The 23,845-nt window shown below is 41.0% G+C and overlaps 1 protein-coding gene across 1 annotated transcript; it reads left to right on the top strand.

Moving 5' to 3' along the window:
• Nucleotides 1-3,196: 3,196 nt before the first annotated feature.
• LOC307013897 (calpain-1 catalytic subunit-like) lies at nucleotides 3,197-21,981 on the top strand. Its single transcript, XM_079641501.1, has 21 exons — nucleotides 3,197-3,347; nucleotides 4,337-4,590; nucleotides 4,771-4,840; nucleotides 5,014-5,129; nucleotides 5,236-5,369; nucleotides 5,461-5,635; nucleotides 10,630-10,704; nucleotides 11,212-11,297; nucleotides 12,439-12,513; nucleotides 12,692-12,852; nucleotides 13,835-14,013; nucleotides 14,270-14,478; nucleotides 15,342-15,390; nucleotides 15,514-15,582; nucleotides 15,725-15,782; nucleotides 15,868-15,929; nucleotides 16,613-16,681; nucleotides 16,810-16,888; nucleotides 17,514-17,630; nucleotides 20,158-20,210; nucleotides 20,357-21,981. Exons 2-21 carry the CDS (start codon nucleotides 4,354-4,356, stop codon nucleotides 20,381-20,383), a joined length of 2,100 nt encoding a protein of 699 aa, XP_079497627.1. The 5' UTR covers nucleotides 3,197-3,347; nucleotides 4,337-4,353; the 3' UTR covers nucleotides 20,384-21,981.
• The last annotated feature ends 1,864 nt before the right edge of the window (nucleotides 21,982-23,845 follow it).

Raw genomic sequence — 23,845 nt, forward strand, 5'->3', positions numbered from 1 at the left:
TACTCTCATTATGATAGGACCAATGAATTGATGAGTATTCATTAATGATATCAGTTAATATGCTCATGACTTAAGAGCAATGACAAGCCAATGAAAATGTGGTTTAATAACCATGAATTCCTTAAACTAAACTGTTAGACTTCCAATAATGACCAGGTGAAATAATAAAGTGTATTTTCCAAACTCTCAATGTACAAACACAGTCCCTCAGCCCTGATATGTAGTCCCTTTAAACCCAGGCAAGCAGCAGCTGTATAATACTGCAGTACTTAAAGATTTGTGACTGAGAAGCACTGATCAATAGAGTCATTTTCAGCAGTCTGAGAGATTATCCACCTCACTGCCCACTCATGACACACACATGCGCGCATGCACAAAGACACACAGAGACACACAGAGACACACACACACACACACACACACACACACACACACACACACACACACACACACACACACACACGTCCTCCAGCCAACAGCCTCCTCAGACTGTCTGTGGATCCATATTTGTTTTACACGACATTGACTGAGAATATGTTCCCTGTTTGATAATGTCTGAAAGCTCCTTCCTGTCCTTCCTTACACCAGACTGCCATTAGCTTTTCTCCCCTAAAATATGGGTTTTTATTCAACCTTTTCCATTTGATTTACATTTTGAAGGAACATTTTATCCTTTGAGGTGCATAAACTACAAGTGAATAAATACATGTGGAAGTACAAGTCGACCAAGTGTCAGTCAGTTATGCGTTAAAAATGAATGTCAAATAATTCACCATTGTGACTTTTAGGTCAAAATGATGATATATAATTAGAGAGCGATTTAAAATTATGATATAAAAGAGAAAAGTCACCATGTTAAAGTCCTTTTTTTTGACACATCATCAAATACGTTGTTGTCAGAACTCTTTTTTTTATTTTTACTTTTGGTCACATCCCCAAAAATGTTTCTAACATGGCCCTAATCATCTTCCGTAGTAGTCAATCGTAAACATCTGATCTATTTTTATCCGAGGCCAATGAGCTTCCATGCTGTAATGCCAAGTTAAAGGCTCCAGTCACTTATGGTGCATTTCCACTGCAGCGCGTAGCACGGTTTAACGGCCCGTCTACACTACAGGCATCGAAAAATGCTTTCAACGCTTCGCCCATTCACTGGATGGGGTGACGTAGAAGATTTTTAATCTTCGCCTAACTGCATTGTGGGGAGCATGAGATGGCTTTGCAAGCATCACGAGCATCTATCGGCTTCAAAAGTTGAACAATGTTCAACTTTTGAGGCTCGATGCGTCTAAAGTTACTGATAAGTCACATGTTTCCTGCCTGGCCTTGCCCTTGGCATTAGTTTATCATTACGGGGCGCTGCCCCCGAGCCAAACAGCAGCAACCAGCACGTTGCAAAAGTGTCAATTGTAAACTGTGCCGCCGAAACATAATTTCAGCCAATCAGCGCCGTCAAATATTTTGGTCACGAGAGCGCTCACGTTGGCGCCCACGTTGCTTACGTGCGTTGACGTGAGTGGTTTTTTAGACTCGTGAGGAACTGGGGTAGTATCTCTAGTAACGCAGTGTAGGCGGAGCCGTGAAGTCATCTTCAATGAGCTCCCCAGAAAAACAACACAGCCGTTAGTTCTTAGCACTCAGAGCTCACAGCTCTTCATATCTGTTCAGAAACTAGACAAAAGTTAAACAAGTACAAAACACATACTGTCTGTGTCATGGCGAATACAATCGCTGGTTTATTTATGTCTGTATAGGCCGTTGTGAGTGGACGATCGGAGCATTTACAACGTTAGCTTAGCCAAATCTCCATTAGAAAACACGCATTTTAAAAGGTGTTTTGCCTACCGTCGGTCTGCAGACTTGTCAAAGCCTTAATTCATGGTTTTACTATCCGGTATCAGTATGTTGTTACTTCGGCATTATTTTGAAACGTGTATTACAATTAAATCACGGTCAAATATGTTCATCTTGTTGTAGTTGTAGCCCCCTTGACAGCGATTCTCTCTAGTTTAGACTGCGGTCAAGCCAGCCTCCACTCGGAAAAACCTAGTCAAGCCAGCCCTCACGTGATATTGCACTGCGCGAATATCCTATGCATTACGGTAGAGTAAAAAAAAAAATCCTCCCTCTGTGTTTAGATGAGAATAAAACTAAAACTGTCCAGTATCAAAGACTCATTTCACTTCAGGGTGATAGCAGGACATCCCATCTAGTCACTCAGAAAAAATCAGGACATTCTGATGTACAGTTTCAAAATAAAAGACCTTTGGGGACAGGGATGATAGCTCATATATGAGACTTCAAAGGTCTTTTATTTTGAAACTGTACATCAGAATGTCCTCTAACCCTGAGTGACTAGATGGGATGTCCTGCTATCACCCTGAAGTGAAATGAGTCTTTGATACTGGACAGTTTTAGTTTTATTCTCATCTAAACACAGAGGGATGATTTTTTTTTACTCTACCGTAAGGCATAGGATATTCGCGCACCGCAATATCACGTGAGGGCTTTCCCGAGTGGAGGCTGGCTTGACCGCAGTTAGTTTAGCATACTCAGCCCGACTCAGCCTGGTTGTTCCTGGCCCTAGAACCACGATTTTATGGGGCCATTACATCACCAGAAGTCCCAATTTAAGGGGTCATTTCTCCCCCCAAAAAATGTTTTACTCACTATATCAACAGCCCCACCAAAAATATTTTCCACCAGCCGCCACTGCTTCTCGCCATCATTTGCTGCCTGTGGCCAACTGATGTTAACGATCGTAACTGAAAGGCTGCCTGCCAAACGTAAACATTCAGCCAAACTCTCGCAAGAGTTTTACACAAGACGGATCCTTTCTAGCTATAACCCTGTTCATGTGAGGCAAATGCAGGATTTGCTAGCTTGATGCTACCGGCATTTAGCGGCAGTGACTCGACAAATTTCCACTTAAAATGTATCGTCAGCAATGTATGACAAGCAGACTGCTTGTTTAATGTTAGACTCACACCTAAGCTCAATATGATCATAACACGATTGCTTTCATATCAGAGATCAGATGAGGTGGAGCTGCCTCCAGCAATAGTGTAACACTGTACTTTATTACTTTTTAATGTACAAATACTTTGTTACTGTACGATATCACTATCAATAATCCACAGCTCCTCTCTCTGCTCCTCCCCCGCAGCATCCTGCCAAGGCAGTAAACCTATGGAAACACTACAGTAGGTGCAGTTCTAAAAGGAACATCCCGTCCTGGCAGAAGCAGCCTGAGGCGTTTAATACAGGTTTAATACAAAAACTGGGGCGTCTTTTATCATACTTGCTCTTTCACCAAGACCCAACACTTTCTCTTTCCAGCTGGTGAGGTAAGATTTTTTGTAGTTAACATGCCAGGTAACAAGTCGATTTACACTTTCTCAAACGGTTTAGCAACTGATATTATAGTTGTAGTCCCAGTTCTAACTGTTCCTCCTTAGAGACACTACAATGGTATTAGGGGCCTGCACTATACATCTCAGTATAATGGGTTATTTTTGTATGATTGTTATTTAAGTCTTATTTTAGTCCTTTCTATTTAGTCATGCGTTGGTTTTAAGTGTTCTTTTTTCACAAAGCTATGTGGCAGCGTAAATGTATAGTCTTTCATTCTTTTCTTTTTTATATGATATGCCATTAACGTGGCAGCTACAACAAACAGCAAAACACAGAACAAAAAATGTCATGTAATACCAAACGCTACTGGTGTGATGATGGTAGGGTGTGTGCACCCACACATACATCGTAAGACAGGTATCAACATGCATATTGACTTTTAGGGTCCAAATGTCCTGGCATGCCGGTCTTTGCAAACTCAGATAATGCTAATCTTTTAGTTGGTTTAGGACACAAACTAATATGATAGGAATGTCTTAAATGTTACAGAGGACAACAAATAGTTGGATTTTTTTCCTTTGGAAAAGTCTGTGCATTAAGTGCAGTTGGACATATTTTGCCTAGCAAAATAAAAGATCAGTATGGGGGTCTTATGAGGATAGATGAAGGCGTCTCACAGTGTTTTTCATGTTTTTTGTTTCAAACTTGAAGTCCAAATGCCAAGGAAAGCCTTTGGATCAAATTGAACATTTTCATGCTAATTATTTGTCGTATTTATCTAAATCTTACGTTGGTTATAATGACCTGGTTTAATCTGCTGTTTGTATGCCCCACGCCCATGGCACGGTGGACAAAGGAAATGAAACAGCTATGGATGATGGGCGATGTGTCAACTCTTTCTATTATATTTCACATCAACATCCAAAGCCAACCTTTTTCAAAGAACCCTTTCTCATTTTAAAATGCTCCCTTTTCTGAACAGAGTTCAAACGCTACAGAATGCCTCATCCAGGTGTTTGTGTGAACATCATCAATGCCCGTCACCTGAAAGATGGTAACGGGACCATCACTAACCCTCAGAAGTTTCTGGACCAAGACTTTGAGCAGTTGAAACAGTACTGTATTATTAAACGGGTACGGTACATCGACGACATGTTCCCCCCTGACGTGAGGTCCATCGGGACTGGGTTACTGAAGGGTGATGACCTGAAGCGAGTGGTGTGGCTGAGACCACATGTGAGTGTTTCAGCTTTCAATTTCAAATCACATGTTTCTCTCTGCTAAATGTTCAACTGTTCATCCGTTCATACGTGTTTAATGTTGATCCTTGTTAATGTTGGGCTGGCACAAGTAACTTGTGTTAGCTCTTGTGCTAGTTGTTCTTAACGAGTAATGTCAATAAGTCCTCTCTTTCAGAAAATGGTTCCCAATCCAATGTTTGAACTTGATGGGGTCTCCAGGTTTGACTTTGGTCAAGGCATGCTTGGTATGGAAACTGCTTTATTTATAACCATAAATCCATAATCCATCAATTGTTTTTCAAGCTGTGTTAGCATTCTCAATAGGTTGTAATCTGGAAACCCTTCTGTTCACATTTAACTGTCATACCTTCTCCTTCTTATACACCTTCCTGAAAACAAATGTCCATTTCCCTCTCAGGAAACTGCTGGTTTCTTGCATCAATCGGAGCTCTGACGTTCCAGAACTTCATCCTTAGGCAGGTTGTTCCACATCAAACATTTAACGAGGACTACTGTGGAATATTCCACTTCAGGGTACATCAACAACCTTGCCATATGTATATCCTCAATGATAACCCATCTCATCTTATCATATATTGCTATTTAATTATTTATATTATCTCCTTTCACAACTACTCAGTTCTGGAGGTTTGGAAGATGGGTGGATGTTGTCATTGATGACAAACTACCAACTATCGATGGCAGAATGATCTTTGTCCGCTCCAAAGACCCAACTGAGTTCTGGCCTGCTTTGCTGGAGAAAGCTTATGCGAAGTATGGAAAAACAATGTTATGTTTCTCATTCCTGAAATGCATTTTCTCAGAAGTCGATATGTGTAATTAATTTCACGCCCACTTCTGTCAGAGTGTGTGGTTCCTACTCAGACATGAATGCTGGAACTCCTGCCGAGGCCATGGTGGACTTCACCGGTGGAGTTCACATGTGTATTGATCTGACAGAACCTCCCCCACATCTGTGGGAGTTGATGTGCAGAGCTGGCCAATCCAAGTCACTGATGGGCTGTGGTACACCTCAGGGGGTAAGAACGAATATACCATAACCAACACTGACTAGCTCCCTTTGCTTCATGTGCTCAAACTTTTTGGGTTGTCCAATAGACCAAAGCCCCAACTCACCAAAGCATCTTAAGGCTAAAATGATCATGGCCCAAGTACATGGTTAGAATGTCATAGTTAGAAAGATTATTAAAGTATCTTTCTGGCTGCTTTAACGTTTTCACTTGTCACAACAGATAACTGAAAGCATTACTATGGTGATTTATGTGTGTCGATAACTGCCTGTTTACATGTGTACATGGGGACTACCAAGTCCCAATAAATCAGGGGTTTGACACCTTTTTCGGTACCACTTTACAATAAGACTACCCTTATAAAGGATTCATAAAGGGTTTATAATTAGGTTATTAATTAGGTTGTAAACACTTTATTAATCATTAAGAACCATTCATAAACCAGTTCTAACATATTTTTCATGCATCAACACAGGCTCACTATTTGGCAATGACTAATGATGACTAAGCCTTATATTGGCTACTTAGCGAGAATCAACTCGGTGAACAACAGATACCAAGGAAGCTGGCTGATGATGAAGAAGAAGTAAGCTAGGTAGCCAATATAAGGCTTAGTCATCTTGCCAAATAGTGAGCCCACATTTATCTTTCCTGCTAAGCCTTATATTGGCTACCTAGCTTACTTTGTCTTCTTCATCAGCCAGCATCCTTGGTATTTGTTGTTCACTGAGTTGATTCCCCCCCCTCCATCTTGATGTTTCTTGGCATCTCTTATGACCATTTATTTACGAGTTACTAACATTTATAGTAGCCAAAAGGGAGCCTTATTGTAAAGTGTGAAACAAATCACCATTTATTAATGAGTTACTACCATTTCTAATAAGGCTTAGCAGTGCAGATAAATGTGGGCTCACTATTTGGCAAGATGACTAAGCCTTATATTGGCTACTTAGCGAGAATCAACTCAGTCAGCAACAGATACCAAGGATGCTGGCTGATGAAGAAGACGAAGTACGCTAGGTAGCCAAGGCTTAGCAGTACAGATAAATGTGGGCTCACTAATTGGCAAGCAACCGGTCACAGTTGCCCAGCAACAGATACCAAGGATGCTGGCTGATGAAGAAGACGAAGTACGCTAGGTAGCCAAGGCTTAGCAGTACAGATAAATGTGGGCTCACTAATTGGCAAGCAACCGGTCACAGTTGCCCTGTTTATCTCATGTGTTACAAAAGCTTATTAATGATTTATAAAGTGTTCACAACCTAATTAATAAATGAATTACAAATTATTCGTAAACCCTTTTATAAGGGAAGTCTTATTGTAAGGTGGTAACCATTTTTCTTAATCCCTGCGGCTAACAGAAGTACATAGTTGATCTAACAATGACAAGGGATATCATTCAGGAAATAACTACTTAATTGTCAAGCAAGGAACATGCTGCTGCTTTTGATTCTGTACAGCAGGGGTTCCCAACCTTTTTTCCCAAGAGCCCCCCCAAATGACTCCTGTTGGAAGTTCACAAAGGGATTATACTGTTTAAAACACATGCTCAAAGTAAGCCAGATTTTGCCAATGTGTTTATGTGGATTCAAAAGTCGTAAATAATCTACAAAATGGAGGAGACCAATCTGATTGGAGCAACTGTGAAAAATAATCCAACTGAAACCGGCATGGACAATGACTATGTTTTAAAAATGCGCTTATCCAGACAAGCCTGGTTTGGAACCTTTATGGGCAGAAGAAACATTTCTATTAAAGAAAGAATTATACATTTCTGTCTTTTTATGCCTTTAATACTAACTTGAATTTTTATTAAAATTAATTAGCCAATTATTTTTTATATATTATTGTAATGTAGAGACAAGGCTTTTAGTGACAATCATGTACTGCCTTACAATTATCCATCCATCCATCTTCTCCCGCTTATCCGTGGTCGGGTCGCGGAGGTAGCAGTTCCAGCAGAGAGCCCCAAACTTTCTTTTCCCTGGCCACATCAACCAGCTCTGACTGGGGGATCCCAAGGCGCTCCCAGGCCAGCAAAGAGATATAATCCCTCCATCTGGTTCCAGGTCTACCCCTTGGTCTCTTCCCAGCTGGACGTGCCTGGAACACCTCCCTAGGGAGGCGCCCAGGTGGCATCCTAACTAGGGGCCCGAACCACCTCAACTGGCTCCTTTCGACGCGAAGGAGGAGCGGTTCAACTCCGAGTCCCTCCCGGATGACCGAACTTCTCACCTTATCCCTAAGGGAGACACCAGCCACCCTGCGGAGAAAACCCATCTCGGCCGCTTGTACCCGCGATCTCGTTCTTTCGGTCATGACCCATCCTTCATGACCATAGGTGAGGGTAGGAACGAAAATGGCGCGGTAGACAGAGAGCTTTGCCTTCTGGCTCAGCTCCCTTTTCGTCACAACGGTGCGGTAAAGCGCTGCTCCGATTCTCCGACCCATCTCACGCTCCATTGTTCCCTCACTCGAGAACAAGACCCCGAGATACTTGAACTCCTTCACTTGGGGTAAGGACTGATTCCCTACTTGGAGTGGACAGTCCATCGGTTTCCTGCTGAGAACCATGGCCTCAGATTTGGAGGTGCTGATCCTCATCCCAGCCGCTTCACACTCGCTTGCGAACCGATCCAGTGAGTGCTGAAGGTCGCAGACCGATGAAGCCATCAGAACCACATCATCTGCAAAAAGCAGTGGTGCAATCCTTAGTCCACCGAACTGCAGACCCCCTCCCCCACGACTACGCCTCGATATCCGATCCATGTATATTACAAACAGGATTGGTGACAAAGCGCAGCCCTGGCGGAGGCCAACCCTCACCTGAAATGGGTCCGACTTACTGCCGAGGACCCGGACACAGCTGTCGCTTTGGGAGTACAGAGATTGGATGGCCCTGAGTAGAGACCCCCTCACCCCATACTCCCGCAGCACCTCCCACAGTGACTCCCTGGGAACCCGGTCATACGCCTTCTCCAAGTCTACAAAAAACATGTAGACTGGATAAGCGTACTCCCAGGCCCCCTCCAGGATCCTTGCGAGAGTAAAAAGCTGATCCGTCGTTCCACGACCAGGACGGAATCCGCATTGTTCCTCCTCAATCTGAGGTTCGACAATCGGCCTGACCCTCCTTTCGAGTACCTTAGAGTAAACTTTCTCGGGGAGGCTGAGTAGTGTGATGCCTCTGTAATTGGCACACACCCTCTGATCCCCCTTTTTAAAAAGGGGAACCACCACCCCGGTCTGCCACTCCTTCGGTACTGTTTCTGACTTCCACGCAACGTTGATGAGACGTGTCAACCATGACAGTCCCTCAACACCCAGAGCCTTCAGCATTTCTGGGCGGATCTCATCCACCCCCGGGGCTTTGCCACTGTGAAGTTGTTTGACGACCTCAGTGACCTCCCCCCGGGAGATTGGTGTCAATCCCCCGTCATACTCCAGCTCTGCCTCTAACATAGAGGGCGGAGTTGTCGGGTTCAGGAGTTCCTCAAAGTGCTCCTTCCAACGCCCTAACACTCCATCAGTTGAGGTCAACAACGTCCCATCCTTACTGTACACAGCTTGGATGGTTCCCTGCTTCCCCCTCCTGAGGTGTCGGACAGTTTTCCAGAACAACTTTGGTGCCGCCCGAAAGTCTTTTTCCATGTCTTCTCCGAACTTCTCCCACGCCCGCTGCTTTGCCTCGGCCACGGCTGAGGCTGCTGCCCTTCGGGCCTGTCGGTACCTTGCAACTGCCTCGGGAGTCCCCCGGGATAACAAATCCCTGAAGGCCTCCTTCTTCAGTCGGACGGCTTCCCTGACCACCGGTGTCCACCAGGAGGTTCGAGGGTTACCGCCTCTTGAGGCACCTAGGACCTTGAGACCACAGCTCCCCGCCGCGGCTTCGGCAATAGAGGCTTTGAACACCGACCACTCTGGTTCAATGTCCCCAACCTCCACATGAATGCCCGAAAAGCTCCGCCGGAGGTGTGAGTTGAAGGCCTCCTGAACTTGGGCCTCCTCCAGACGTTCCCAGTTCACCCGAACTACACGTTTGGGCTTACTAGGTCTATCCAGAAGCTTCCCCCGCCACTCGACCCAACTCACCACCAGATGGTGATCAGTTGACAACTCCGCCCCTCTCTTTACCCGAGTGTCCAAAACATACGGCCTCAGGTCCGATGATACGATAACGAAATCGATCATGGACCTTCTGCCTAGGGTGCTCTGCTACCACGTACACTTATGAGTATCCTTATGTTCGAACATGGTGTTTGTTATGGCCAATCCATGACTAGCACAGAAGTCCAGTAACAAACCATCACTCCGGTTCAGATCAGGGGGGCCATCATGTGGGGCCATCATTGCCCCACATGTGCGTTGAAGTCTCCCAGCAAGATTAAAGACAAAATATGCAACAAAAAAAAAAGTCTAATGATGATATTTGGCCTCAAATCATCTGAGGCCTGGCGCCCCCCCTGTGATCTTTGTACTTTGCTGAACAGTATGGGTGAACTAGAAAATTCAGAGAAATGTTGACTGTGTGACTGAAACTTGGGTGTGCGTCCCGATGCTACCCCTGCTGAGTTTGTATTAATAGCATTAGTTGTATTGTTAAGGTACAACAAAGAATATCCATTAATTTTAGCTCACTTTTAGCTGACTATTTTAACTGTTTATCTATTACATTTTTGGATTCTTGTACCCGATTCCTGCATCGTTTCTGAACATCTTTTGATCACCACTTGATCAATCCGACAGGCGTGTTCAAAGATTAAAGCGTTTCCACGGCAATGCCCTGCCAGTGAATGAGAGACAGCCTGTCAGAGGATAATATTGTGCTGCATTATTGCTTCGAAGTAAAAAACTGTAACTCCAATCAGCTAAATATCCTACCCAGAGTATTTAGGATACCAGATGAACACATCTGATGACTCTCCTGTTTACTTAATTCACAGAGGGATAAAGCATTATGCACTATTCTGACTCCAATAATAACATGTATCTAAATCTTCTAGGCCACATCTGACAACACGGTTTTACCAAATGGAATCGTCCAAGGACATGCCTACACTGTCACAGGTGTGAAACAGGTGAAGTTTTTTAAAATTATATTATCATTATATCCAGTATATATAATTTAGGTCCTGCAAATGACTTTTGTCGATATTCAGAGTTTTGAGATAATAAAAGCTTAAAGGTGCAATACACAACATTCAGAGCATATCTATTATTCTCAGCTGGGATTGCTTCCTCGCGGCTCTCACAGTGCTACAATAGAGCTGCCAACGATGCTAACAGTGCTAACAAAGTACGCGACCAATGTTAAAGCGGCCTTATTCTGCTTATTGGGGTTTTCCCTTCCCTGTAGTGTTATATAGGTTTTTGTGCACGTAAATGGTCTGCAAAGGTTAAAATCCCTGTGTTTCTCTCCCACACCTTCAGCCACCCCCCCCCCCCCCTATATGCACATTACCATTTATAGCACCTTTAGGTTGGCCTCTACTGTATACTCGTAGTAAAGACTTTACAAATTACACTTTAAGTGTAATTATTTTCATTTCAAATAACTGTGTGTTTCCTCTGGTCATGTTGAGCAGATGACGAGCCAAGGGCAACCGGTACACCTGGTGCGTTTGTGGAACCCCTGGGGCGAACGAGAGTGGATCGGAGACTGGAGTGACAAGTAAAAATGACACAGTGACTGTTTCACAGAGACATTGCTTTGATCTGTTGCCTTGGGAAATAAACTGAGATTCCTTTTCAATGACAAAATAGTATTGCATACATGTTTATTGTAGCACAAAGGCAAATTACTACATTAGCTATGTTCATCATGTTTTAACACGCTTGTGGAAATTCTGATTAGAGCAATGGGATCCTTTCTGAAGCCTTTCATTGCAAACTCGCACAACCATTTTATAACAACCTTTAATAAACTGGTTGTACCATTTTACAGCAGACCATTGTGAGGGATGCCAAGTTTTGACAGGTCTTCTACGTTCATATCTCTAAGGCTTTATCAGTTGTAATGAAAAAAAAATGACACTTGAAAGTTAGACACACTGTCACGATCTGTCTGTATTGTATTTTGTCTTGTCTTTTGTTTCATGTTTTATTTTTGAAAGGTCTTCACCTCCTGTCTTGCCTGTTTCTGTCTGCGTTGTGTCTTGTCCAGATCAGTCTTTGGTTTTCTGTCTGCGTTGTGTCTTGTCTAGATCTGTCTCTGGTTTTCTGTCTGCGTTTTATTTTGTCTTGTTTAAATCTGCCTGTGGTTCCCTGTCGTTAGTTTCCCTGGTGTGTCTAATTTACCCGATTGTGTTCACCTGGTGTCCCTGTGTTTTCTCCTTCCTCCTCAGCTGTGTCTTGTTTGTATGATTAGTCTTGTGTGTATTTAAGTTCTGATTTTTCTGTCTGTCTTTGTCGGTTTGTCTTGTGATATGGCTTGTTCCTCGGTGAGTGTTCTGTTCAGTCTTTGTTTAGAGTTTAGCCTTGAAATAAAGGAGTTATTTTGTCACTTTAATCTGCATTTGGGTCCTGCTTCCTTCACACACCGTAACACACACACTCATTGCAAAGTCTTAGTAGTTATTTTAACTGCAAAATTGTTGAGTTTAAGCCCAAGTGGAAATACTGTATATTTCTTCCTCAAAAGCTCCCATACTGTCAGTATTTGCAACAGTGCATCTGTTCAAAAAATCCCGGCCACCCCCACAAGGCGCACATTTTGGAGCTTGTGCCCACTTCAAGAAACATTACTTGACTCTTACTGTAATGTGAAGGAACATGTATAATAAGGATGCTTCGCTGATAAATCTTCTCTTAAGGTCTCCTTTGTGGCAGACCGTGAGTCCTCAAGAACGCGAGATGTGCCTTTCTGTGGCTGATAATGGGGAGTTCTGGTAAGTATCCCTTAATGTAGATTTGACAAAGTTAAGTAATCTCTTTCTACAAATACAGAGTCGCAACGAAAAGCGCTGATTGTAAACATTGTCTTACTTAAGTATTTTTCCTTTGGTGGATGAAGTGAATGAACTAAAACAACAATGAGTCATCTAAAGTGATCTCTGATGTCACCAGGATGACCCTGGAAGACTTCTGTAGGTTCTATAGTGATCTGGACATCTGCTGCCTGTGTCCCGACTTCCTTGAGGAAAATACATCTTGCCACTGGAAGACCTCCTTTAATGAGGGCCGATGGGTTGCAGGAACAACTGCCGGAGGATGCATGAATAACATGGGTATTTACAATCTGGATTTATTCAAAACTGCAGAATGTGGAGACATGATTTGAGCCAATTCGAAAATGTAGATTTTTTGTGATCTTTTTTAAATTGAATTGTAAAAATACATAATTCAATCGCAACTTAAAGGTAATCTATTATGCAGTTTTTTATGTATTTTATTCATTCAAAGAGTCTAACAAAGTGTCAGAAAATGAAACCCTTTCTTTTCCTCCAACGGAGCTGATCCAGATTTACTGCGGCCATGACGACATTACTAAAATGTGGGCTGGCTTTACTTTGAACTCCTGGCAACGTTCCGCCCCAACCTATCAGGAACGTTACTGTATCAGAAACAATGCGCAACGTGTTTTGGGAGTAATATGGTCTGTGTTTACATTAGCTTTGCCTCCGTTGCTCGTGCTGAAAGTTGAGAACTTTTCAACCTTTCAAGCGTCGACGGAAGCGCCAGCCAATCAAATCATATGCCAGTGCAAGCGCTAGCCAATCAAACCGCATTCTTGTGTGTCCGGGGCGGGAGATTAATGTGATATATTATATAGCATAATAAGTGAACTTTATGTATAATATTAAATTCTAATTGTCTGGCTTTAAAATCCCCCCAACAAGCCCTCACTAACGTGATTTAACGTAATGTCAGGGATAATGTGCTGCTACAGGGTATAGCTCACCTGGAATGGGTTATTTTATCATTAATGACCCACCTATTACAGGGCTACTTACTAAATGATTGAACAATTTCACTCACAATATTGATTTAAAAAATCATTTAATTTATTCAATCCAAGTCAGTCACATCATGATCATGTTCCCTTGAGTGTTAACCTCCTGATCAGATCCTTGATCAGAGCGTCCTGAGCAACCTTCTCCTATCGAAAAAGGGCTGAAAGTCTAAATTGACCAATCAGAATCGAGTATTCAATTAAGCCGTGTAGTAAACTAATAGACTTTTTTTTATATATATATCTTTGCCTTCCAGACCTTTTCTGGACAAATCCGCAGTACCAGGTCAAGATTGATGAATTACTCAGGGAATGTTCTGGGAAACAGGGTGAGAAGAACATGCTGGTATCTCTGATGCAAAAGCCTGACAAGAGAAACAGACGCCTGGTCCAAAATCTCCACATTGGATTCTCTGTATTTGAGGTCAATATTACACATTTTGCATTTATAGTATGTGGCTCATGACATTCTACAAAGAAAACAACATTCATTAACTAAGAGCCTGTTTTTTTAGAATGTTGGTATACGTCAAACTTTAAACACATTTATTTTCCTCTTATTTATTCGAAGGTGACTGAAGAAGTAAGTACGATTTTTATCCCGATCCTCATACACAGTTCATGCCCACCTAAATTGTAAAGCTATAATATAAAACAACATGTTTATACATTATTTATGACTGGTTTTACAGTACAAGTCACTGAAGGGAAAGTTCCCAGCCTCTTTCTTCAACCCGAACAGACTTGTCTACCAAACTAAAACCTACGCAAATGCACGTGAGGTGATGGGGTTCCTGGTACTAAAGCCTGGCGAGTACCTGATCGTACCGTCCACCTTTAATCCCAATGAGACTGCCTCCTTCATCCTGACCATTCTCTCCAAGGCAGAGACCCACATCCAGTAAGCATTCTAAATTTACAATAACTATTTTTAAAGGCTTGTACAAATATATACGCAACACATAATATGAGCCTATTAAAGAGTAAGCAGTGTTGGGGAAGTTACTTGAACACTTCAATCAATTGATAGCGCATTAAATCTACATTACAACTGCAAAGCACAGAGAATCACTGATTGAGTACTCCATCACACCTGTTTAAGGCATACTTCAACCCTTAACTGATCATGTGTATCATCCGAAATGATATCAAAACATTAGGTTACTTGCGTATCATATTCCAATCGCTTGTATATAGATTCTTATTGCACTATTTCACTATTTTCGTATTTATTTACTTCTCTTTTTCTGTTTTATTGTGTTACACTGTTGGAGGAGCCTGTGACCTAAGATTTTCATAGTCATAACTACACTGTAGCTATGTACGTATGACAAATAAAAGCCTTGAACCTTGAACCCTGGTTCTCAATTACTTTGCGTGAGACGTCTGACCAGACAGCTCTTATTTGGAATGGTTAGCTATTAAAAGGGTGAGTGGGTTAACCTACGATCAGCAGCCAATCAGGATTTGGGTTTGCTTCCATTCAACTGGACCTTTTACTGATTGGTAAACTGCAGAGGCACCTTTTATTCGCTCATTTTGAAGTTACCATCAGATCGGTGGTTGATGTACAGATTATTATTTAGGGGTTGAAGTAATGCGAACAAGCTGAGCCCAACATTTATTAAAATAACAGTGTTCATAGGACTAGTAACTATTATGTCAAATTGTAACACCTTACACTTCATTTACTATCTCTTGCTGTTCTTGTTGACCAGAACTGGCCACAAGCAATGTCCTGATGTCTCTTGTCTTTCCTTTCAGTGAAAATTCTGATGGCCATGACCACGAACATGAGGAAGCTATGGAAGAGGTGTGCAAGATTTCAATAGATTATATTATGATGTTAACATTTGTAGCATACGAGACAAAACTGTATAATTTGAACATTATTGCATTGGTTCATCTCGAGCTGAAAGCACTCAATATATTGCAGGACAAAGGAACTGAAAATGAGGAGAACGACGAAAATAAGAGAAACTTTTTCCGTCAATACTCTGACAAGGTAATTGATGTAGACCTTTTATGCAGAAAAGGACAGTTACAGAGACTTTTCCCTTTCTTTAAATATAAAGGTAACCAAAGTTATTTTTAACTCAACATGTGAGCCAAATACTAAATAAGTATTTTCTTGTTCTCATTCCCAGTACGAAGAAGTGGATGCTGAGCAGCTCCAGAGGCTTCTAAATGAAAACATTCTAAAAGGTTTCAAATATTAAAGTCTTGAGTAGCACGCACTCAGAGGTTTTAGCTAAATTAAAAGTCCTGTTTCTTTTCTACTTTTATTTAGGAGACATGAAATCTGGAGGCTTCAGCATTGATGTCTGTCGCAGCATGGTTGCTCTGATGGATGTATCCTCTAATGTCTTATTCCTTGAGTATTGTTGTATAGAATACATTGCATGCTTGACATTTTTCTCCATATCGTTTTTTTTATTAAGGCGGTCTCTCACAGTGAATGCGGTTGCATAAAACACAGTGTTGAGTACCTGCCAAAACCTGCCTGCCCTTTTGCTAGTTTCACACTCATGAACACATTTAAAGGTCAGGCATGACACAGCATGTAGTACAGGGTTAGGTTGGACATCAATCCCTGGCAAACTGAATGGGGAGGAATTTGTTTGTCTGTATAAGAGGGTTGCACGCCCAACGTCAAAAGAACTAAGTATACATGAAAAGCTGACTGGTGGTTTCCGAATGGATCTAATATGTGCTCATTGCCTTCATATCAGCAAAAGCTATAATGAGGTACGGGCATTCTGACTCTGATTTGTCGGTGAAGGATCAGGAATGGGGTAATGGTATCAACGCTTTTAAGGAAGGGAGGCACGTAAGACATTGAAACAAATGCTATAAATGAGAACATCAGTTTACATACTGCTTAAGGGGAAATCTCTCACAGTAAATGTAGTAGTAGTGTACCTGCCAAAACCTGCCTGCCCTTTTGGTAGTTTCACACTCATGAACAGATTTAAAGGTCAGGCTGAGACATGAAACAACATCTAGTAAAGTTATATACCTTCATTTTTGGTTAGACATCAACCACTGGCAAACTGAATGGAGAGGAATTTATTGGCCTCTGGAAGAAGGTCGTCACGTACAAGGTAAAAATAACCAAGAAAAGGTTCATGAAAATCAACAACTTTGAGTGATAGAGTTAGATTATTTCCTGATTGAGAGTTCATATGTTCTTACTGTGTTCTACAAAACCCACTGTCTTCTGTTTTACCAGGACATTTTCTTCCGCACTGATGTTTCAAAGACAGGAACACTGTTACTGAGCGAGCTGAGGAATGCTGTCATGGCTTCAGGTAACAATCAGCCTAATTTCGTATGTGTTCTTTTTTGCAACTAGGGCTGTTGTGGATCGTCTTTCAACTGGAAGATTATGGGTTGGATCCCAGCCCCTGCAGTCAACATGTCGATGTTTTCTTGGGCAAGATACTTAACCCCAAGCTGCTCCGGAATGGCATGGCTAACGGATTTGTCAACATTTTTGCTTTTGTGTATACACTGGGCTTTAGTCTTAAGTCTACACTGAAAGAAATGCATTTGGCCTCCAGGCACAAAGTATAAAAGTTGCAGCAGACAAGTTTAAGCATGTAGCAGAGAATCTTAAAGGAAGGATTTGGTAAAGTTTTGACAAAGTATAGTACAGCATGCTTGTCTGTCAACGAAAGAAAAACAAAGCTTTACTCCGATTGTGTAATGTGAATCCCTGCTTTTGTGTTTGACTGACATTTACCTTGAACATTGAATTACTTAAACCCACTGCTGCCCGTTAGCATTTTGTATAATCCAAATGTTAACACAGAGTCGAAGAAAACAAACCCCAAAAACAAGGCAGGCAGTTGGTAAACGGTTTCTAAATCATAATAGTTTTTTGCGGCCCTAATCAAGCCATACCTAAATTCTTGTCCTATTTTTAACGGTCAGGAAAGAGGGTCAGCGATGACATGCTGAACTTGTTGGCTCTGCGCTATGGAGCCTCCTCTGGACACATCACCCTGGAGAGCTTCATCAGTATGGTGCTGCGCTTCGACTGCATGAGCCGTAAGTACAGATGGGTAACCGATGACGCGAAACAACACTAAAAAGTACCTAAACACGTATTACATTTAACTTTGAGTCTCTCTCTTGTGCTGTCACAATTTGAAATGACCTCAATAAACAAAACATGGACTACCAGGTTTACTCTTGTGGTTTAAAGTGACAGTTCTCAATTAAATGTTGAATGTGTACTGTAAATTCTTTTGAGCAGTAATACTGGAAAACACAGAGAGGCTCCCGGAAGCTGGAACTGCAGTCCTGAAGGGTTATTGAGCGCTTAACCAAGGGACCAAACAATGTAAATACAGAGAAGATAAAGTGTTTACGCTGTATGCCAAAGTCAGTTTTCATGCACAGCCATTCTGTAAATGTTTTTGCCTAAGCAGTAAACTGAATCTAGGGTTAAGTTATTTTGATACTTTACAGATCGCTGTCTCTCTATCTCCCTGGCCTTACATGGCAGAGAACACTGGTCCAGCCTAATTATTTTCAGCTAAGGGCTAACAGTTCTGCTCGACTCTGTTAAGTTGACTACAAAACTAAAGCTGGGCTGGGTGGGACTCAATTGTAAACAACAGGAACTTTTAAGACTTCAATTTAACACAAAGCATGGCAAGGAAAGGCAAGGCAAATGGACCGAACCAAACTTTACAGTACAACATACAAGAATCTGACAAAGAATAACTAAAAGTAGAACTTAAATGCTGAACAAAGGAGAAGATAAATGCAGGAATACAGAAGGTCTGATGGTTTCAGGGCTAACGAGGAATGGGTGAAACTAACAAGACCAGGGCTGCGGTCGAATAGTCCGTTTTGCTTAGGAACCTTCCTAACAGAGTGAAATGACCCGAAAGTACCTCAGTGGCAGCCATGATAAGAGCCGTTCAAATTGATGATAGGAAAGAAGGTTTCAAACTTCCTTTATAACCTTCTTTAACTTAGGAACCACTGGACCTCCCTTGACGAAAGGAAAGGAGAAAATGCTGCCCCACAATGCCTTGCGGCCGCAGCATTTACCGTCACACAACAGTCGGCCGTTCACGGAAACAACCGATTATGACCGAGAAATGATATCATGAAAGTTAAGGTGCTTATTAAGCATTTTAAAAAGTATGTGGGATCTTGCCAAAGTGCTTTGTTTTGAACGTTCATCAGCATTATAATCAAAAGGAGAAATATGAACGTTAGTTTTTACTGAAATTATCAAATAAAGTCAACATTTCACAGTCTTTACTGAGCTGTGTGGGTTTTTTTAAACTTTTAAAAGATGTTTGAATGGTAATATACACAATGATAGGTGTTAAAGACTAACGTTTATAATAAATACATTTGTATTGATTTTAAGATCTTTTCATAGTTCATACAATCATAGGTATTGGGATCATTTGAATTAATGTGGACCGGAGGGAGAGGGTGACGAGCAAAAGTTTCACTTTGCTTTTTTATTTAAATTCCAACTTTGGTCATGAAGAATATGTTTCTCTGTTGTTCATAAAGCAACAGCATCAGAGCACGGTGCAGAGTCTCTAGATGAGTTTACAGTAGTCCCTCCTTCTTATTATACATCCATGTTGTAGTCCGCTGTATAGAAAACTGTAGTTTCCATAGTTTCCCCACAGCAGCAGACGCACATTTATGACGTCCGCTGGCGCATCATTAACAAGTTGGATAGTGAAAGTGCAGTCGGATTCTCAAATCACTCTTCTCCTAAGTCCTTTTGAGTTTTCCTATCCACTATCCCTTAACCCCGTGACGTTTCACACAGAGGTCAAGGGATTGACGATAGGAATAAACAATAGGAGCTGATTTTTGGACTATTAGACCGCAACCCAGGACAGACAATCAAAACAGGCGGGGAAACACACAAAGACAGGAAGTTAAAAACAGACATGACACATGCACAAAAGGTTTTTAAAAAAACAACTCAAAGTAATCATATCACTCAGATTGACCCCTTTATTCCAGATCGGATTTTTTGAATGGCAGTGAAATAGAAAAGGAAGGGGATACATCAACACAAGCTACATGTGTTGCACTGACTGGAGACCACTCACACTACCTCAGTGTGACAGCAGACCTAATTGATTAAAAATGGCAACTGCACTTGTTTGCGTTAATACTTTTTGTTTAACCATGCTCCAGTTTCTTGAAGTTACACAGGAGTGGGGGATAGTGGACACGGTTACCACTGTAGGAACAGATAGTGCTCGCAGTATGTTAGCGGTAGCAACATACTGAGCATATGTTCTGTGTAGCCACATTATACAGAGGGGGACCACAGGGGCTCTCTGTGACAGCGGTTTGTCAATATGACAACAATTCAGAAATCATGTTATGATAAAATAAAATACCCTCTCTTTCTTAACAGTTTGTCATGCATTTTTTTATGACGACACCACCCAGGTATTTGTTTTATCCCCCCCCAAAATACAAGTAAATGCTAGAATTTCTTGACACCCTGACAGATACAGTTACTGTTTCATTTACAGTTGAGTGAGTGCTGTAATACAATGTGTGTCTTTCTCAACAGAAATCTTTGGCCAGTTGTCTAATGGGATGAACATGACTCTTCTTGAATCAGAGGTTATTATTGGCAGAAAATAATTTCTGTTTCAATACAATTCAATATTAAGAGTTTGTTCTAGAGAATGTTGGATTCTGGTACTACACTTGTACTTTTCTGTGATGAAATGCAATGAAATAATACTTTCCCCTTCCTTAATTTTCAGTGGATGTACCTTTCGATGTACACTTAAACTGAAATGGCGGCAGGATGCACTTGGAATCACATAAAGCTGAAGAAAAGTTGTGTATTTCTTTACAATCCTATGTTCATACAAATGTATGTTCACACAGAAAATAATCATTTCTGTTTGAAGGTTTGAGGTAACTTTAGGTATATTTCTTAGGGTTTAGGGCAAATATTAGATGAATAAACATTTTCTTTAGGAATTGGTTTTGCAAGCTTTTCCAAAAAGTGAGACAACCCAATGCAAGCTGACAAGAACATGCATGACATATTTTGTATACGCAAACCCCGAAAGGAAGCATTGCTTTGGTTCTATTGACAAATAGCCAATGAGATGTTTTCAATTGGACTGATTCAGAAAATAATCTCTGTGGCAAACAAACGTTACACTTTTGGTTTTTATGATTTGTGTGTACATACAAATTGGCGTAAGTAAAAAGTTAATGTTAGGCTACAAACCAACAACACACAACATGACTTCATTTTACAACCACTTGCAGATTTTTAGTAATGTCAATTACCTGCTCGGAACCAGTGTTTTTGGAGACACAAAACAGCTTTGGAAAAACACAAGTGGGGTATTTACTGACATATTTGATGTTGCATAACAAAACATTAAAATCTCTAACCTGTGTGAACAAAGGAGAAATGTGCGCTGATGTTCCAAAACCTACAAGTGTCTGTCACAGCTGTCATCACCCGAACACTCCCCTGCAACTGCCACTTGGCCTCCGCCCAGTTCTGGATTAGCCATAAGGTGGGCGGTGTAGTCACTATAGCAACAGAAAACGTTGTCTTTATGGTTGTCACTCTAACTAAGCTTAGACTTCTTACGTTAGTTAAAAATACTGTTCAAACTGAAAATCAGATTTCAATCAATGTATTACAGATTTGATCATCAAAGCGCAGTTTTATTAAAAACAGAACTGGAAGATGACCACAACAATTGTATCAAATCAACAATTATGGGTGATGGGTGTTAAGAAAACTGTGATTTTAACATATCTTATATCTCAATATATTTGTGTTATACTATGACTGGATTTTGTGTGTGTTTTTAGCCATGGTAGCCTCTGGTCAGTCCTCTATTTTATATCCCAATAACTATTTGATGGATTGTCTATATTTATGTTAATATTCATGGTGCCACCAGTATGTAGCATAATACATTTGTTGATTACATTTCTTAGGCGGATGGATTTTCAATTAAATTTGGTTCAGACATGCATTCTCCCTGAATACTTAAAAAAAAAAAATGCTATTCACATTGGTGATCCCTTACCTTTACATCTAGCCCCACCATCTGGACATACTTATAATTGTCCAAACCACATTTTTGATATATATATATTTCTAACTGGCAAATCTAAATCTTGGCATGCTAATATGCAAATCAGTAATAGCATATTAACATTGGGACAATGGCATGCTGACATTAGCAATTAGCTCAAAGCACCACTGTGCACAGCCTCAGACTGGTGCTAGCATGGCTAATTGTTAAGTCTAATAGCTGATCTTCATGATGGGATACTTCTACATTTTATGTTTTTGGTGGGAATAGACTTTGTACTTTACAAAATAAAGACATTTTCCAAACAGTATAAATATTTCTTTCTTTCTTTGCAGATTTCTTTAAATAGAAATCCCTTATTAGGAAAGAGGCTCCTTGAATGTGGCACACAGATAAATCGTGGCTATCGCAGGACTATCACAAGCAATCCATTTGACTACAAATGCATCAATTAATCATTTAATTGAGAAGAACCACAATGGGTGTTTGGTGTTGAAATTGACCTGCGTAGCAACAGCTGAAACTGCAGCAAGCAACGTAACCTATAATGCTGCCATATTATACCGTTTTTGTGGGATTTTCTTTTCTTCACCAAACAAACAGTGCATTATGTAAACTAACGGCTATTTAAAGAGTTAACATTCTGATAATAAATTAATATATGATAGTTGTTATCAAGACTAATAAAGTTGAAAAATGACATCACTAAATATTTTTATAACAGTCTTTTTAACGTGGCATGATTTTACTTCTCTAAATGCACAGAGCAGCAACAAACTATAATGTGGGTCTTGGAAATCTGTACCACTAGATGGCGACAGATGACCTCTTTTTTAAAACATGACAATTATCCACTGCCACCCAACACAGCCTTCACACTGAGACATGATCTCTTACTCTCATTATGATAGGACCAATGAATTGATGAGTATTCATTAATGATATCAGTTAATATGCTCATGACTTAAGAGCAATGACAAGCCAATGAAAATGTGGTTTAATAACCATGAATTCCTTAAACTAAACTGTTAGACTTCCAATAATGACCAGGTGAAATAATAAAGTGTATTTTCCAAACTCTCAATGTACAAACACAGTCCCTCAGCCCTGATATGTAGTCCCTTTAAACCCAGGCAAGCAGCAGCTGTATAATACTGCAGTACTTAAAGATTTGTGACTGAGAAGCACTGATCAATAGAGTCATTTTCAGCAGTCTGAGAGATTATCCACCTCACTGCCCACTCATGACACACACATGCGCGCATGCACAAAGACACACAGAGACACACAGAGACACACACACACACACACACACACACACACACACACACACACACACACACACACACACACACACACACACACACACACACACACACACACACACACACACACACACACGTCCTCCAGCCAACAGCCTCCTCAGAATGTCTGTGGATCCATATTTGTTTTACAGGACATTGACTGAGAATATGTTCCCTGTTTGATAATGTCTGAAAGCTCCTTCCTGTCCTTCCTTACACCAGACTGCCATTAGCTTTTCTCCCCTAAAATATGGGTTTTTATTCAACCTTTTCCATTTGATTTACATTTTGAAGGAACATTTTATCCTTTGAGGTGCATAAACTACAAGTGAATAAATACATGTGGAAGTACACGTCGACCAAGTGTCAGTCAGTTATGCGTTAAAAATGAATGTCAAATAATTCACGATTGTGACTTTTAGGTCAAAATGATGATATATAATTAGAGAGCGACTTAAAATTATGATATAAAAGAGAAAAGTCACCATGTTAAAGTCCTTTTTTTTGACACATCATCAAATACGTTGTTGTCAGAACTCTTTTTTTTATTTTTACTTTTGGTCACATCCCCAAAAATGTTTCTAACATGGCCCTAATCATCTTCCGTAGTAGTCAATCGTAAACATCTGATCTATTTTTATCCTAGGCCAATGAGCTTCCATGCTGTAATGGCAAGTTAAAGGCTCCAGTCACTTATGGTGCATTTCCACTGCAGCGCGTAGCACGGTTTAACGGCCCGTCTACACTATAGGCATCGAAAAATGCTTTCAACGCTTCGCCCATTCACCTGAATGGGGTGACGTAGAAGATTTTTAATCTTCGCCGAACTGCATTGTGGGGAGCATGGCATGGCTTTGCAAGCATCACGAGCATC

Source organism: Notothenia rossii, assembly GCF_949606895.1.
Source record: "Notothenia rossii genome assembly, chromosome: 7".
Lineage (NCBI taxonomy): Eukaryota > Metazoa > Chordata > Actinopteri > Perciformes > Nototheniidae > Notothenia > Notothenia rossii.